The following is a 17727-nucleotide window of genomic DNA, read 5'->3' as shown; positions in this document are numbered from 1 at the left end:
AACATATTACAAAAATTTACCTACAACTATATATTTTCAGATAGTGTCACTTTGCATTAATATATTTCAATGATGTTTAAATGACAAGGTGTAACTTGGCATCTTGTGGATGAATTAGAAACAAAATGTAAGTGAGGTTGACAAGCACCAGGAGCAAAAAATCCCTAATATTGGAAATGGAATTTTGAGGAAATTGATAACTAATAGGACAGTAACACAGAAGTCTTTAAATAATAGTTTATAAGCTTATAATACTGAACAAAATACAACTTGGTACTATAAGAGGTCAGAGAATAATCATTACTGTATGATAGATAGTATAGAAATAATGTTAGATGACAAGTCTTATGGGTGAAAATGTCATTTCAAACCAATTTATTTTCTTGCTTCATGAGAAACAGCATTTTTAAAGCAGTGTAGCCAGCATACAATCACAAATCCTACAGGACATTGAAAAAAAAAAATCACAGGGCAAAGAATGAATGGGACGGTAAACTGCTAAAATCCCTCTAAAGTAGGAAGTGTGTGTTTCCCAAAGCTAGATTATTGATTGAGGCAATCCATTCATCACTTTAATTACAGAAATGTAATGAAAACATTTTACTTGAAACTAGCACTTTCCCATACTTGGAAAACTAGCTTCACAAATTCTAATGGTACCATTAATCAATACTGGTGTATAATGTTTAGCCATTAAGAAAGTTAAAGTTAGAAACAAATTTGAATTTACTGTACATCTATGATCACGATAATTTGCTATTTCTGAAAAAAAATGTGTATACCTCAAAGGAATTGATTAGGATTTAAAATTTAAAATTTACTATGATACAGATAGTAATTCAGGGGATGACAAAATCAACAATTCAATTGCACAGGCATTCAGTAAGTATGCACTGGAAGAATGGAAAGCTGGGAGGGACAGGGCCATGGTGGAGATTTCATCCATTAAATCTGGTGAGGAAACAATTTCCAGTGGGAGCTAAATGCCTAAAAATCTAAAAGGGTGAATTCCTGATGTCTAATACCAGTAAATATCTTGTTGAAGCAGCTGAACAATCACTCATATACTTACATAAGAAAGCATAAGCTCAAAAAATATACGTTTTTAAATGGAAATCTAAGGCACACAAAATCCTAAAACAACCAACAACCCATTTTACACATTCAAGAAGCAGAATTCTACTTGTATAAGATGGTCTATCAATGGATATTTTATTATTTACAATCCCTTCATATTCCTTTACTTGAATTTTTGTCAAAAGCTTTAAATCTATATTTTGCACCATATATTATTTAATAAGTTACAATGAATTTTTCTTTAGAGAGCTTGTTGGAGCTATTTGCTTTTGCACCAAAAGGATGAGTTAGCAGTTGGGGGCTTCCTATGGCATTTCCAAAGGAGAGCACCATTAGGTTTTTCTATACTCCAGAGATTCTAATAGTTTGTGTTATAGCACCTCTGCATTTTAACAGAATCAAGTATTTCATGGAAAGTTCTTTTTATGCTAAAGATTGTTTGGGCCATTCTTTTTTGTTTTTCAATAAACCAATGGGAATGTCTATTTTTCCTGTTACCTAGAACATTGGCAATTGATTTACCATTTCCCCAAATGCAATAAGCTAAGGTTAATGAGTACATTAGTTCTTCATGGACAAACCCAATAGCAACTAGCTAACAGCACTCCTATCATTTGTCTAGGGAACATGTGTTTTTAAGGTGTTTTTTTTCCTCAGAATGAGTTCTGAAGAAATGAGACAAATTGGAATAGGTAGGTTTCTGCCTCCTTTGTATCATTTATTCAACTTGAAACAGTAGAAGCATTTGACTCTTCTGAATTCCATTTTGTCTTAACTCCTTCTGGAAACATCTTTCATGGGATACACTGAAAAGGCTGGGATGAAATAATTTATTGGGGACACTATTCCTCAATAAATCAGAAGATACCACTTTTTTAGTATCCCAACACTCATCAATATTGGTGATATCTAATTCCAATTTTGAGATTGACTATTTTATATAAGTAGCTAATATGTAACGTGAAAGAACACATTCAAAGAACATAAACCACATATATGCTTTCAATATATATGACAGCCAACAACATGGAACTCTACACAGCAATAAATGATTTGTTTTGTATGCAAATATGCACAAACAATAAACAATAGGATTCTTCTATACTATTTCAAGTTACTTTTAAAAATAGAAAGTGCTTTTAAAATATATATTTATATATTTACAGATTATGAACAGCCTCCAACCATTACTAACAATAACAAATAATCTTATGCAGGAAAAAAAGTTTAGGAAAGAAAGCTTTTCATTGGTTTCTTTAAAGGAGCATGCCAGTTTTCTAGCAATGATTGGAAGATGTCAGAACAAATGGCACCATGAAATAATAATTCAGCTTATTTTTAACTGTGTTGATGTGGGTAAGCACCAGAGGCTGTGTAGAGTTAACACTGTGTCTTGATTTTACATCACAGAACAAGAACCTGTTAAAATCCTCTAAAAATGACTTGTTTCATAGTAAACAGACTTAATTTAAAGCACCAAACTGAGTAACTCTATCAAGGTTAACACCTAACCAAAACATTTCTGAATGTACTTAAAACTATAAAAATTTTATTTTTACTTAAAATGTGCACCTTCTACTAATTTTCAAAATATAGTCACAGTTAAATACCCACCCCATTCTTAAAATTTTTACCTCAGACTTGAAATGGGGGAGATGAAGTAAACCACAACATAACTTTCTTTAAACAGCACCTTGAAAAAATACACTGCACTAGCAAAGGCATTATTTAAAAGGGGGAGGGAGGGACACCTTCAGACCCACCGGTTATAGGGCCCGGCCACATGTGTGATAGCATAAGGGGACACGGTGACAATGTTGTCATGGGTCAACGTTATCGTTTTATGAGAAGGAATTAGGCTCAATTCATTTACTCCAACTTCAGGGGACTGTTCAATACAGTTAGCTGCCAGGTCAATTGGATGAGAAATCTTCATTCTCTTATTCTTAAGTTCTTTAGCCTCAAACTTCATCTTGTTGTGTTCATAACCATGTAATGGCAAATTCAGATTTTTGTGCTGGTAATATACAAGGGAAAGACGACAAGGTAAAAGTCGGTTGGGGTGGATTAAAGCAGTGGTGGCATGAAGCTCTCGCCGTGCACACTCAATCAAAATGGAGCCATGTGTGGGTGCTATTGCCACACCCCCAATATTGGGATCCAAGAAGATGGGCTCATTGTCTGACCAATACTCCTCGATGTCGGGCAGGTTCTCTTCATCAGATGACAGGTCTTCAGATAGGAGAGACTCATCTGGTTCAGAATGCAGCTCATCTTCCACTACAGGACGGGAAGTGACTAATGGCAGCAGCTGGTTGGGTTGACTAGAAGTTAGCTGCTCAGCTGGACCTGTGGGAGGCTCAGAATAAGCAAGGGTATTGGCCATGGAAAGGAGAGGGGAGCACTTGTCCAATTGTGAAATTCCAGTCCATTCCCCAGCAGCCCTAGTAGCTTCTTTCACTGGGTGAGGAATGGATGGAATGGAGGAATACCCTATAGGGTTGTCTGAAACTTTGTAGATAAACCTTAGCTCCAGCTAATCAGAAAAAGCTGGAAATGGAGATGTGGCTCAAGTGGTAGAGCACCAGCTAGGGGAAGGTGCAGTAAGGCCCATAGGAGCACATAGTTTAAAATCTCTGTAGATGTATAGTCTAGTACTTGTTAGGCAAACTTGTACCAGTTAGGGACACTATCAGCCTTGCACCCTTCAAGAATTTTTCCTTTGAGGGGCTGGGAATATGGACCAGTGGCAAGAGTACTTGCCTCTCATACATGAAGCCCTAGGTTCAATTCCTCAGCACCACATATAGAGATAAAGGGCCAGAGTGGCGCTGTGGCTCAAGTGGTAGAGTGTAGCCTTGAGCAAAACGAAGCCAGAGACAGTGCTCAGGCCCTGAGTGCAAGCCCCAGGACTGGCAAAAAAAAAAGAATTCTTGCTTTGGGAAGCATTCAGAAGTCAGTGCAAAGACTTAGCTGAAAATTTCATAGTTGGCTAAAAAGACTATTTTGGAGGCAAAAGAGGAAATCATAGAGACATTTTTAGTTGAAAATGATACATTTGTTAACTGGGCACGGTGGCTCAGAATTTTTACTGGCTACTATGGAGACAAAGATTGTGTGGGATAGGATAGCATATATGCAAGAGTTCCTAAGATTGCACCTTAGGATGACTGAATGTCACCATAGTGACACGGGAAGATGGCAGTCTGGGCTGGCCTAAGCATGCAGCAAGATCACCAGCACACTGGAAGACTCATTCAAGTGTTAGAGAACATGCTTAGCAAGCAAGGGTTTAAATAAAACAAAAGTTCTAAATGGAGGGGGGGTTGTCGAATACAAAGAACAACAAAATGCAGAATGAGTAAAGGAGTGAGCTTTGGAAAGCACACAACAGTAAACTTGAATGAGCTTCAGCAGATCTCCAAGTCTGACTTAAACAGGGTACATGACAATACAAAAACCTTTAAAAGAACAGCACTATGTACAATGTGAAGATACCAATTGAAACACAGATAAGTAAGGGAAAGAAGCTATTTAAAAAATAAAACAAAACATTTTGCCTGCTACTGGGGACTGATGTACTTGAGCTATGACCCTTAACAGGATATCATCAGCTCTACCTGGGTTGGCAATGGCATCAGCATAACACCATGCCTGAGTATAAGATAATTTTTAAAGAGCAATGAGTTTAAATTGACCTGGCTGAATGTATTTTTAAAAAAAAGTCTCATGGGCAAACCTTTTTTTGTTGTTGGTTGTGGGGCTTGAAATCAGGGCCCAGGCACTGTCTCCAACTTCTTTTGTTCAAGGTTAGCGCTCAATCACTTTTAGCCACAGCTCTACTTCTGTTTTTTGAGTGGTTAATTGGAGATAAGAGTCTCATAGGGACTTTACTGCCCGGGCTGGCTTTGAACCGCAATCCTTAGATCTCAGCCTCCTGAGTAGCTTGGATTACAGTCATGAGCCAACAGCGCCTGGCTTTATGAGCAAACTCTTAAAGCACACATATAAGGTTATCAATTAGAAATGGCGTAAAGGAAAAATGACATGACTGCTCTTTATAAGCATCATGTTGCCATAGGAATATTAAAAACTGAGTGTCACTTAAAGCTGGAGTGACCACAAAGCAATAGTAAGCCTTCCCTACCTCAGTTCTCTGCCCTGAATCTTTCCTGGCATTTTATAAATGCCTCAATGAATTATTGTGTCTTACAAAAACAGTCTTATATATGAAAGTGAGAACTAAGGCCTACCTGGCATATTTATTTCTTTATTTTTTTGAATACTGGGAATTCTTAAGTGTTAACCATATACTCTATTCCTGAGCTACATTCTCAGTCCTAGACTGTAATTCTAAATTTGGAAATCAGTATAAATCCGTGATGTATTCTTTTTATTTTTTTTCTTTAGACTCCTTAGAGAAATGGATGGTTTTAGATATAGGACAGGATTATATAAGATAAGCCTAGAACATTCTGCTGTTAAAAGAACTAGGACTCTGACAAAAAAAAAAAAAAACAACAACACAGGCATGAGGGGTTTCTACAATTTAGATAGAGGTAAAAAATAAACAAATATGGTTCTGGGAATGTGGCTTAGAGGTAAAGTGCTTGCCTTGCATGCATGAACCCCTGGTTTCTATTCCTTAGCACCACATAAACAGAGAAAGTAAAAAATGGCACTACGGCTCAAGTGGTAGGGTGCTAGCCTTGAGCAAAAGAAGCAAGGGCAGCCCTAGGACTGGCAAAAAAAAAAAAAAAAAAATGCACTGACAAATTATCTATGTGAAAACATTTCTGAGACTAAAATCATTCTATGTTTCAGGAAGTAAGATAATTAACTAGTCTGAAAAGTGACAAATAAGCACAAGTGATTAAGCATATATGAATTGATTCAGCATATATGAATTGCCAAGTGAATGATAAGAACAATTGTTCCTCTATCCACTAACAGACAAAAGAAATGATAAACTTTGTGGTAATGAAATTAAGAATATAGAGATTAAGATGTTTCTTGTTAACAATAAAATAAAAGATGTTTTTTGAATCATTAGGTAATGTTTTTATATAATCAATGAATTAGACTGACAATGCTTGACCTTGGAATTAGTATCAACATCACAGAAAATAAGCACAAAACAAAATCATCATACTAGATATGAAATGTACAAATTAGGTATCACTCTCTCTCTGGTGTTAAATATATGACATTCATTAACTTTTCTAGCCACAACAGAAGGGAACTAATAACAGACAAAAATCCAGGACAATAATTTCTTGCATTGCAGAAGTAGGAAAGACTAGGGATAAGACAATTTTAAATAGGAGACATCGTTAAATATAATGTCTGAGCTTTTTAAAAGAATACTGAAAAAAAATCAGAAAAATAGGGTAATTGTGTGGTGCTGGGATTCAATCTGAGGGCTACATGCATGCTAGGTAAGCACTCTACCACGAAGTACTCTACCACTTAGTCCAATGGTTTTTGAATATTGGAATTACATACAGCCCCCATTTGGTATTTTGGTATTTGTCTTCTAAGTATTATGACTATAAAAACTTATTCCAGCCAGTGCAGTGTACATGTTTGCAATTACATGACTTCAGGAAGGCAAAGGCAATGAATGAGTTGGAGGTCAGTCTAGGGTACATACAATCACTGAGACTCTCTCACAAGAAATTTTCAAAATAAATTCTCTAGAACTAACCCAAAGAAATCTATCCTTCCATTCCTTCATTAGTTCACTTCATCCATTCTCCACTGTGAATCAAGAAGACTCATGGTTAGCTTTCATACCCAATGATGACAAATTGGTACTTCTGGGTATTTCAATACAGGGGTTTGAACTCAGAGCCCTGAGCCTAGGTGCACTGTCTCAATCTTTAACTCAATTTTGATATATATGGAGTACTTCAAGTTCCCTACTTCCTTCTTGATTTTACTCCAACAGACATTCTTAGCACTTATTTCTGGTAGTACAGGAGATTGACGTTACGGCTTCATGCTTGCTAGGCAGGCATGGTATATATCCAACTTTGTCCTTAATGTTTCTTCTAGGCTGCTCCTCACCTCTGAAATTAAATTAGGAATCCCTAGGAATTTACATTGAATTTCTTTTTCTTTTTCTTTTTTTTTTTTTTGCCAGTCCTGGGGCTTGGACTCAGGGCCTGAGCACTGTCCCTGGCTTCTTTTTGCTCAAGGCTAGCACTCTGCCACTTGAGCCACAGCACCACTTCTGGCTATTTTCTATATATGTGGTGCTGGGGAATTGAACCCAGGGCCTCATGTATATGAGGCAAGCACTCTTGCCACTAGGCCATATCCCCAGCCCCTGAATTTCTTTTTTTTTTTTGGCCAGTCCTGGGGCTTGGACTCTGGGCCTGAGCACTATCCCTGGCTTCTTTTTGCTCAAGGCTAGCACTCTGCCACTTGAGCCACAGCGCCACTTCTGGACATTTTCTGTATATGTGGTGCTGGGGAATCGAACCCAGGGCCTCATGTATATGAGGCAGGCACTCTTGCCACTAGGCCATATCCCCAGCCCTGAATTTCTTTTTTTATTTAATTAATTTTATTTATTTTTTGTTTAAGTGGTACCAGGGAATCGAACCCAGTGCCTCATGCATGCTAGGGAAGCACTCTACCACTAAGCCACCTTCTGAGCCCGCTCTTGAATTTCTGTACAATCTCCTTTATACTTCAAAGCCAAATACACTCTCTCGGTCCTATTTGGCTTCAACTCAGGGTTTTGAGTTTTCGTTGATGGCACTTTACTACTTGAGCTGCACCACCAGTTCCTCCACTTGTCTGCCTGGGTTGGCTTAGAATCAGATCCTCAGGGACTAGGAATATGGCCTAGTGATAAAGTCCTTGCCTCTTATATTTGAAAGCCCTGGGTTCGATTCCTCATCTCCACATATGCAGAAAACGGCCAGAAGTGGCGCTATGGCTCAAGTGGCGTAGTGCTAGCCTTGAGCAAAAAAAAGAAGCCAGGGACAGTGCTCAGGCCCTGAGTTCAAGCCCCAGGACTGGCAAAAAATAAAAATAAAATAAAATTTTTGATCTACCAAATTGCTTTTACTCTACTTTCAAGCACATCAAGATGGTATTTGCTGTTCCTTACAATGGACACTTCTCTGGTTCTCAGCAAAGCTGAAAACTTTACACAGGCCCATGGAACCCAAGATGCATTCATCTCCTGGACCACGTTTCTTACCATTCTTATCTTAGTCACTAGTATAGCTAAGTGGATCTTTTTCCTGCTTAAAATATTATATGGAATTTCCATGTACTTGCTGTTCTTCCCCCAGGAATAATATCTCACAGGCTCTCATTTGATTTTAGACTTTACTGAGCAGCATGGAGATAGATATCTTGCTTGTTGCCTTCTTCCCTCCCAAACAAAAGTGGAGGTAGTATTGAGATCTCAGACTAAGTTAGTGATACTCTAAAAAACAAGCTGAGGATGTAATCTCAGCCACTTAGACGATGGAAATAGGGAGACTCCCAGGTCAGGGAGAAAATAGGGATAAAAAAACAGGACAGGACAAAGACTAACCTGGAAAACCTAACCCACAAGGAGAGTGTAATGTGGATCAAGTCAGAGGCCCATAGTTCAAACCCCAGTACTGCCACAAAAAGTAAAAACCAACCAACCAAAATAAAACACACACGCACAACCACCCCCAAAGAAAAACAACCACCATTAACACTATCAAAACAAAGAGAAGAAAAAGAAGAGGAATTCACAGGAAAAATATTAGGTTAAAGTTAAAGAAAAAAAAAAAAAAAAGGAAAGAGAAAATTATGAAGAAAAGTGTTGGGTAACTATTTTGTTAACTACTATACAAAGGTAGGAATATATCAATGTCTCAATTCCAAACAAACTACATTAATTATACCATGAGATTCAAGAGTAACTAATTCATATACTCTTTTCTTCATAATACCTCAGCCTTAAGGAAAGGAGCAAGGTCAGATCCCATACCCTTTTAATGACAAAGGGACCAACCCTTACTGTGGATTTCTCGTGCTCTTTTCTTCAGGGGTTTCTCCTCCGGCACCTCCTCCAGGATCTCCGCGGAGGCCCTTGACTTCTTTTTTCCACATCGAGGCACAGGATTAACGAATCGGGTTCTTTTTGTGAGGGAGGGCTTTAGGACTTGGATGGCTCCAGACTTGATCTTGGCGTCTATCCCCTCCTGGGAACCAAATTCATCAGTATCGGCCAGTTTGTACAGGGGGAGGACATGGAACTGCTCATCCTCAGGAATACCCTCTGGCGCACGGTTTTTCTCTCCGAGTAATGTACAGACCTGACAGGAGAACACAGGATGGGAAACACTGCAGGCACATTCATGGAAGTAGCCATTGCCTTTTACTTTCGAATGATTATTGCTAGTATATTAATTTTGGATCGGTATATTCTAATCATGAAGACATACTGACTCAATTCTATTACCTTTACAATTACAAATAAACAATCACTATAAAATAGCTATGGCTATAGATCCAGTATGTGTGTGTGTATCTGTGAGAGTGTGTGTGTGTGTGTGTGTGTATATATATATGTGTATATATATATATATATATTTATTTATTTCTTTTTTTTTTTTGGCCAGTCCTGGGCCTTGGACTCAGGGCCTGAGCACTGTCCCTGGCTTCTCTTTGCTCAAGGCTAGCACTCTGCCACTTGAGTCACAGCGCTACTTCTGGCCATTTTCTGTATATGTGGTGCTGGGGAATCGAACCCAGGGCTTCAAGTATACGAGGCAAGCACTCTTGCCACTAGGCCATATCCCCAGCCATATATATATATTTCTTTTCTCTGAAGTCAGTTATTCCCAATTTATATTTTTCAACCAAAGGCTATATGGACTCTACCCATTTGAGCCACTCCACTTCTCTACTTTTTTTTTTGTCGGTCGTGAGGCTTGAACCCTGGGCTTGAGCACTATCCCTGAGTTCAGCTCAAGGCTAGCATTCTACCACTTGAACCACAGTGCCACTTCCAGCCTTTCCAGTTTATATGGTACTGAGTAATCGAACCGAGGGCTTCATGCATTCTACCACTAAGCCACATTCCCAGCCTCTTCAGATGATATATATATTGCTAGTCCTGGGGCTTGAACTCAGGGCCTGAGCACTGTCCCTGGCTTCTTTTTTGCTCAAGGCTAACACTCTGCCACTTGAACCATAGAGCCACTTCTGGCCTTTTCTATATATTTGGTGCTGAGGAATCGAACACATGGCTTTATGTATAAGAGGCAAGCACTTTTGCCACTAGGCCCAATTTCCAGCCCTCAAGCTGATATTTTTGATATAATAAATCTCTCTGATATTTTTCTTCCAGTCCTGGGGCTTGAACTCAGGGCCTGAGCACTGTCCCTGGCTTCTTTTTGCTGAAGGCTAGCATTCTACCACTTGAGCTGCAGCAGCACCACTTCTGGCCTTTTTTGTTCATGTGGTGCTGAGGAATCAAACCCAGCGCTTCATGCATGCTAGGTAATCACTTTACAGCTAACCCACATTCTCAGCCTCTCTGATATTTTTAATATTATAAATCTCTACATTCCACCTTACTTAAGCATGAGAAGGTATTTCAGTTACCATAGCACATTATTTTTAATACTTTAGTGTATTATAAATAATTCTAAATTGTTTCCTATAAAATTTACATCTCTGATTAAAAAAACAAAAACAAACAGCGTTTTCACTCAAGGCTGGTACTCTATTACTTGAGCCACACTCTATTTCCCAGACTGGTTTCAATCCAAGATCCTCAGATGTCAGTCTCCCAAGGAGCTAGCAATACAAGCTTGAGCCAACAGCAGCAAGGTTGCTTCTGTTCAATAACTGGCATAGTTAAAAAACATGTTTAAAATCTGCATGACTTATTATAGAATATCAGTATAATACATACACACATTAGTTGAAATAAACATTTCTCTAACAAACGGTGTCTTCTGTTCGTTCCAATGTTTGCATAGCAATATTTTGTCTCAATACATGATCCAACCAACGGACATAAAAGCTATATGACTATCCAGGACCTAAAGTCTGCATATCAAAAAGCTAACCTGTATAGACCCAGCCATTTAATATCACATAGAAAATAATTTCTCACAGCAACAGCCATACCCACCAACTCCAGCCTAAGTAACTCAGGTACGTACCACAGTGCTTCCGTTAAGCATGTTGTGAATGTCCCTGTGAGAATGGGCACAGAAGTCTAGGCAGCAAGTAACCCCAGAGAAAGGACGACCTTTCTTTGTACCAAGACGACAATCTCCTGCAACATCTTCAAATGCCACCTTAAGGAAAAAAAAAAAGGCTAAGTGCTGGTGGCTCATACCTATAAGCTGAGATCTGAGGATAGCAGTTCAAAGCCAGCTTGGACAAGCAAGTCTGTGAAACTCTTCCCTCCAACTAACCACCAGAAAACTAGAAAGTAGTGCTGTGGCTCAAAGCGGTAGGCCATTAGCCTTGAGCAAAAGAGCTCAGGGGCAGCGCCCAGATACTGAGTTCAAGTTTCAAGTCCACCACCCCCACACACAAAAAGGCATTTTAAGACAGAATTACTTTTATTTATTTATTTTTTTGGCCAGTTCTGGGCCTTGAACTCAGGGCCTGAGCACTGTCCCTGGCTTCCTTTTGTGCTCAAGGCTAGCACTCTGCCACTTGAGCCACAGCGCCCACTTCTGGCCATTTTCTGTATATGTGGTGCTGGGGAATTGAACCCAGTGCCTCATGTATACGAGGCAAGCTCTCTTGCCACTAGGCCATATCCCCAGCCCCAGAATTACTTTGAATAAACTTAATTTTTAATAAACTGTTATAAAAGTTCTCGTTTTTTTGTACTAGTACTGGGGCTTAAATTTAGAGCCTGAGTGTTAATCCCTTGCTTAGTTTTTCTTTGCTTAAGGCTATCAATGGACCACTTGAGCCACAGCACCACTTCTGACTTTTTGGTGGTTATTTAGAAAAAAAATGTTAATTACACTTTGTAGTTTCTGAGCTTTCTGAGATGGTAGAATGTATAAATACTTGCATTAATTATGACCATTGAAGATGAAATCCTCAACCTTTAAATCATGTAAATTTTTCCATCATAAACAGCACAACCTAGGGGCAGGGGGTGGGTGAGTAATAATAATAATTTTAAAAAAGGAACAGGGACAAACACAGCAAGAATACCCAATGTACAGTACAAACTTTTGGAAGGTCAGAATAAAAATTAAAAACAAATGCATTAATCATAGTATTCATAAATAATTGCTGAATTGAAACGCTGCTGTCCAAGCACTTAAAAGATGTTTTTGGTGGTGGTGGTGGTGGTCGTGAGCTTGAACTCTGGGCCTGGATGCTGTCCCTGAGCTCTTCAGCTAAAGCTAGCACTCTATTACTTGAACTACAGTCTCACGGACTTTCCTGCCTGGGCTAGCTTTGAACAGGGATCCTCAGATCTCAGCCTCCTGAGTAGCTAAGGCTTACAGGCGTGAGCCACTGGAGCCAAGCTAAAGATCTTTTGTTTTTGGCAGTCTTGGGCCTTAAACTAAGGGTCTGAGTACTGTCCCTGGCTTCTTTTTTGCTCAAGGCTAGCACTCTTCCACTTGAGCCACAGCACCACTTCTGGCCATTTTCTACATATATGGTGCTGAGGAATCGAACCCAGGGCTTATGTATATGAGGCAAGCACTCTTGCCACTAGGCCTTATTCCCAGCCCTAAAGATTGTTTTTCTAAGTACAAACACTATATATATTTCATCTATATTTTTTCTTTCTTGCTCTATATATGTAAACCACTAGCATCAAAAACAACAACAAAAAACAGAGCTAGGCACCAGCAGCTCAAATCTGTAATCTTAGCTACTCAGGAGGGTGAGATCTGGGGATCAGGGTTTGAAGTGAGTCTGAGCAAGAAAGTCTATGAGAGTCTTACCTCCAATTAGCTACCAAAAATACAGAAGTGGAGCTGTAGTAGTAAAGCACTAGCTTTAAGCAAGCAAAACAGGTCAGGGACAGCACCCAGTCCCTAAATTCAAGCTCCACACCAATCCCCACCTCCCCCAATTCAAATATTAAGCTTTGAAACTATATACAAATGCTGTATAAAGAAAAGAACCTCGGGCTGGGAATATGGCCTAGTGGTAGAGTGCTCGCCTTGTATACATGTTTTTCTTTTGTTTTGTTTTGGCCAGTCCTGGGGCTTGGACTCAGGGCCTGAGCACTGTCCCTGGCTTCTTCCCGCTCAAGGCTAGCACTCTGCCACTTGAGCCACAGCGCCACTTCTGGCCGTTTTCTGTATATGTGATGCTGGGGAATTGATCCCAGGGCCTCAGGTATACGAGGCAAGCACTCTTGCCACTAGGCCATATCCCCACCTCGCCTTGTATACATGAAGCTCTCGGTTCGATTCCCCAGCACCACATATATGGAAAACGGCCAGAAGGGGCGCTGTGGCTCAGGTGGCAGAGTGCTAGCCTTGAGCAGGAAGAAGCCAGGGAAGGTGCTCAGGCCCTGAGTCCAAGGCCCAGGACTGGCCAAAAAAAAAAGAACCTCAATGAGGGACTGAGAATGTGGCTTAGCAGTAGAGTGCTTGCCTACCATGCATGAAGCCCTGAGATCAATTCCTCGGCACATATACACATATAAACAGAAAAGGCGGGAGTGGCGCTGTGGCTCCAGTGGTAGAGTGCTAGCCTTGAGCAAAAAGGTCAGGAATAGTGCCCAGGCCCTGAATTCAAGACCCAGGACTGGCCAAAAACAACAACAACAAAAAAAACCTCAATGAAAGCTACTGCATAATAGGAGGTGTTGGGGAAAAAAAAACAGGCTCTGTTGGGAGAGGAAGGGAGAAAACATGACTGTGTGCAAATAGATTAAAATGGAACTATGAAGCCCTATAGGAGAGTAGGGGCGGGAATAAGGGAGCCCTGAGAGAAGCACACATTGTACAGGAATGTAGATATGTTACAATAACACTCCTCCTCATATTATTATAGTAGAAAAGTCTGAGACTCCATCTCCATGTAATTGGCCAAAAAACTGGTAATAAAGCTTAGGAGCTCGAGTTTAAACCGAAACCGATGTACCCACCCCATACCAGCACACCCCCCCACAAAAAAAAAAAACAAAAAAAACAAAAAAAAACAAAAAACCTGTTGCTTCAGATCACTGTTCTTCTAAGACTTACCTGATTTTGGTAAGCCTCCGGAGCAAATTTTTCATAAACCGGAGCTAATAATGTAGCCAAATCCTGTAAATTATCTTCAAGTATTTTCTCCTATAAGGAAAAACAGTTCATGTGGTTATTTTATAATGATATACAAAGGATATTTAAGGTATGAACTACTTGCTTGTGCATGGTAAATGCATAATAAATACTTCCCAGCATACAGATGCTACCATAGACAATACTTTGCTTCTTTCTCTTAATCTAAATTAGACAACATTGTCATTTTAATTAAAATTGGTCTAAACTAGCAATCCAAACTGTTGAAATATGTTACTCATGTGGCTAAAATTGAGAAGCAGGCTTTGTGATAAATGAAGATCCCTGTCTGGAAGAAAAGATGTTGAAGATGTTCAAGGTGATACAGTGTGAAAAAGGAGAGCCACATACATCACATAAAATAGATACTGGCTGAGTTCCAGGCAAACTGATGAAAGATAGACCTTTCTAAAGGCCTCTGGATCAAAGGTAACTAATTGCACAATTGAACATCCACTGTCATCCATCCTACATGACAAAGACAGTTGAGGAAGATTTGGTAAGAGTGAGGATTAGTAACATGAGGCTAAGATTCAGGATGTCCCTTTGTGCCTATCTGTGGCCCCAGCACTAGGGAGGCAAGGGCAGGAGGAGTTAAGATAGGCCTTGGCTTAAAAGTTAGTGATAGGGTTACTGATACACAAGTAGATAATCCTAACTACTCAGGAAGCTGAGACCTGAGATATCTGAGGATGGAGGTTCATAGCCAGCCAGGTCAGGGAAGTAGGCTCAAATGGCAGAGTGCCAACCTTGAGTGAAAAATCCAAGTGAGGGCTGGGAATATGGCCTAGTGGCTAGAGTGCTTGCCTCCTACACATGAAGCTCTCGGTTCGATTCCCCAGCACCACATATATGGAAAACGGCCAGAAGGGGCGCTGTGGCTCAGGTGGCAGAGTGCTAGCCTTGAGCGGGAAGAAGCCAGGGACAGTGCTCAGACCCTGAGTCCAAGGCCCAGGATTGGCCAAAAAAAAAAAAAAATCCAAGTGAGAAACCTGTAAGGTCTGAGTTCAGGCCCTACTAGCAGCATATTAAAAGAGAGAGTAGAGACACACACACACACACACACACACACACACACACACACAGATACAGAGACAGAGAGAGAGAGAGAGAGAGATATCATGGCTCAAGCAGTAAAGGGCCTACAGTCTCTAATATTAGCAAAAACAAAGGCAACACAAAACAAAACAAAATCAAAACCATAGACACTCTCCCCCAAATCCCCAAAACAGTGTAAATAAAGTGCATTCCTAGATTAGGGGTGTGTGTGTGTGTGTGTGTGTTTGTGTGTGTGTGTGTGCGCGCGTGTGCACATGTGGGAATGCGCTGATCCTAGGGCTTGAACTCAGGGTCTAGGCACTGTCCCTGAGCTTTTTTTGTGTAAGGTTGGTGGTGTTCTACCACTGGAGTCACAGCTTTGCTTCTGGCCTTTCTGGGTAGTTAATTGGAGATACTCAGGGGCTTTCCTGCCCAGGCTGAGTTTGAACCACAATCCTCAGATCTCAGCCTCCCAAGTAACTAGGATTATGGGCAAGAGCCCACCAGCACCCGGCTAGAAGACTTTTATAAGTAATGTTTTATAAGCTTGTAGGGCACTAAAGTTGTAGGAATTGAAAGAGTCTCATGGACTTTCCTGCCTGAGCTGGCTTCAAACTTCTATCCTCAAGTCTCATCCTCCTTAGTAACTATCTCTTTACCTCCTACTTACAAATTCCTTTTACCTCATGTTTTCAACCCAAACTGTGTGTGTATGACAGAATGAAATAAAGATAAGTTTTCTACATGTTACTGTGAATACTATGCCAATAAATAAAAAAGAAATGCAAATAAATTGTAAGCACATTATGAATAAGTATGCAAATACTCATTTCATTTCACTTTCTCTTTTAACATGTGGTCACAGCATTAATATATAACTTTTGATAACTTTCTATAAATCTGTGTTTGGTTTTGCTTTTGAACACTTCCAAGTTTAGAAAACAAATCTTTGAGGCAATTAATATGTAAATCCCCATTATGAAAACAGAACCTGTCGAGTGATACCCCTCCCTCAATCTACCCATCCCCAAAACAAGTTTGCGTACTCATGAATGCTAATCTCTTTGCTCACCATGGCCAGGTGTTCTGGACTGATTCGTACTGGTTTCTTACTTCGTACAGGTTTCTTACTTCTTTTTACGTTACTTCCTTTTATTCTTCGATAATAAGTCTGTGGGTAGTAAATTTTCTGCGTTTTTCAAATGTTGACAAATGGTTTTTGCTCACACTGTCATATTTTTATACACTGGTTATAAAATCCGAGTTGTTGTTTTTAAACCACAATATTTGCTTATACCAATAGCCAAGCACACTTAACATTTAGTATGGAGGCTCTGGATGCCTATGGCTCACAGCTGCGCAGGAGACTGAACTAAAGAGAATCTTAAAGCAGGATCTTTAGGAGGTTTGAAGCCAGCACAAACAGAAAAGTCCATCTCAAAAAGACTCCTATCTTCAAACCAGCAAAAATGCTGGGCTAGAATTATGGCTCAAATGATAGAGCCTAAGACAGGTAAACAAACCAAGCAAGCACAATGCTTTGAGTTTAAGTCCCAGTTACTCCTTCTTCTATCCCCCTCACACACTCACAAAAATAAATAAAAAACCAGGGATCATGATTTTTCTCTAAGGTGGACTTTAAAATTTCTTATAAATATTAATACATTATTGCTACAGTTGAATATCTATTTCATTAGTGTTTCAAAAAATTTAAAGAAATATATGTATTGTGTAATTTTATTTTATTTTTTTTTGCCAGTCCTGGGGACTGGAGTCAGGGCCTGAGCACTGTCCCTGGCTTCTTTTTGCTCAAGGCTAGCACTCGCCACTTCTGGACATTTTCTATATATGTGGTGCTGGGGAATCGAACCCTGGGCTTCATGTATACGAGGTGAGCACTCTTACCACTAGGCCATATTCCCAGCCCCCTGTACTGTGTAATTTTTAAAAATCAAAAGGACACTTACATGTGTGAGAGAGTTGCGACCAATTTTAAATTTTTGGGGTCCAAGGCTTCTACCAAATTTACAGCCATTTAAAAACATGCTCCACGAACAGCCAAAAGAGAATGAGGCTCCGCAGGTTCTTGGATTAAGTCCTTGGCATGTACAAGTACGACTGTGGATGAAATTGGAAGAGAGTGAGTGAACAAAGCAGAATAATATATCCCAGTCACATAAATTTATAAACACAGAAAGCTAATGAGAAGGGTGTATCCTTCATTTCTTTTACAAGTAGACATTCACTTAAAATGTCCATTGTTTTGTTTGATTTGGAGATGCTTGAGGTGGAGAATATAAAACAGACATGGATATATTACCTATTAATTTCATATATT

At 39.7% G+C, this 17727-nt stretch overlaps 1 protein-coding gene across 3 annotated transcripts in view; it reads right to left on the bottom strand.

Moving 5' to 3' along the window:
* Positions 1 to 347: 347 nt before the first annotated feature.
* The window catches only part of Tet1 (tet methylcytosine dioxygenase 1), a 90496-nt gene continuing 73116 nt past the window's right edge, over positions 348 to 17727 (bottom strand). For 2 of the 3 annotated variants that reach the window (XM_048338883.1, XM_048338886.1), the window contains 6 exons: positions 17357 to 17507; positions 16462 to 16560; positions 14274 to 14363; positions 11253 to 11390; positions 9089 to 9392; positions 348 to 3426 (listed from right to left, as the gene is read on the bottom strand). In XM_048338883.1, coding sequence (XP_048194840.1) covers positions 2831 to 3426; positions 9089 to 9392; positions 11253 to 11390; positions 14274 to 14363; positions 16462 to 16560; positions 17357 to 17507 — 1378 coding nt within the window. In that variant the 3' untranslated portion in view covers positions 348 to 2830. The remainder of the gene's footprint in view (positions 3427 to 9088; positions 9393 to 11252; positions 11391 to 14273; positions 14364 to 16461; positions 16561 to 17356; positions 17508 to 17727) is intronic. The other variant, XM_048338885.1, reaches the window with a different exon arrangement.

The sequence above is a fragment of the Perognathus longimembris genome, chromosome 2, assembly GCF_023159225.1.
Source record: "Perognathus longimembris pacificus isolate PPM17 chromosome 2, ASM2315922v1, whole genome shotgun sequence".
NCBI classification, from domain to species: domain Eukaryota; kingdom Metazoa; phylum Chordata; class Mammalia; order Rodentia; family Heteromyidae; genus Perognathus; species Perognathus longimembris.
The sequence above is the reverse complement of the archived record's forward strand: the minus strand, read 5'-3'. Positions and strand labels throughout refer to the sequence as shown.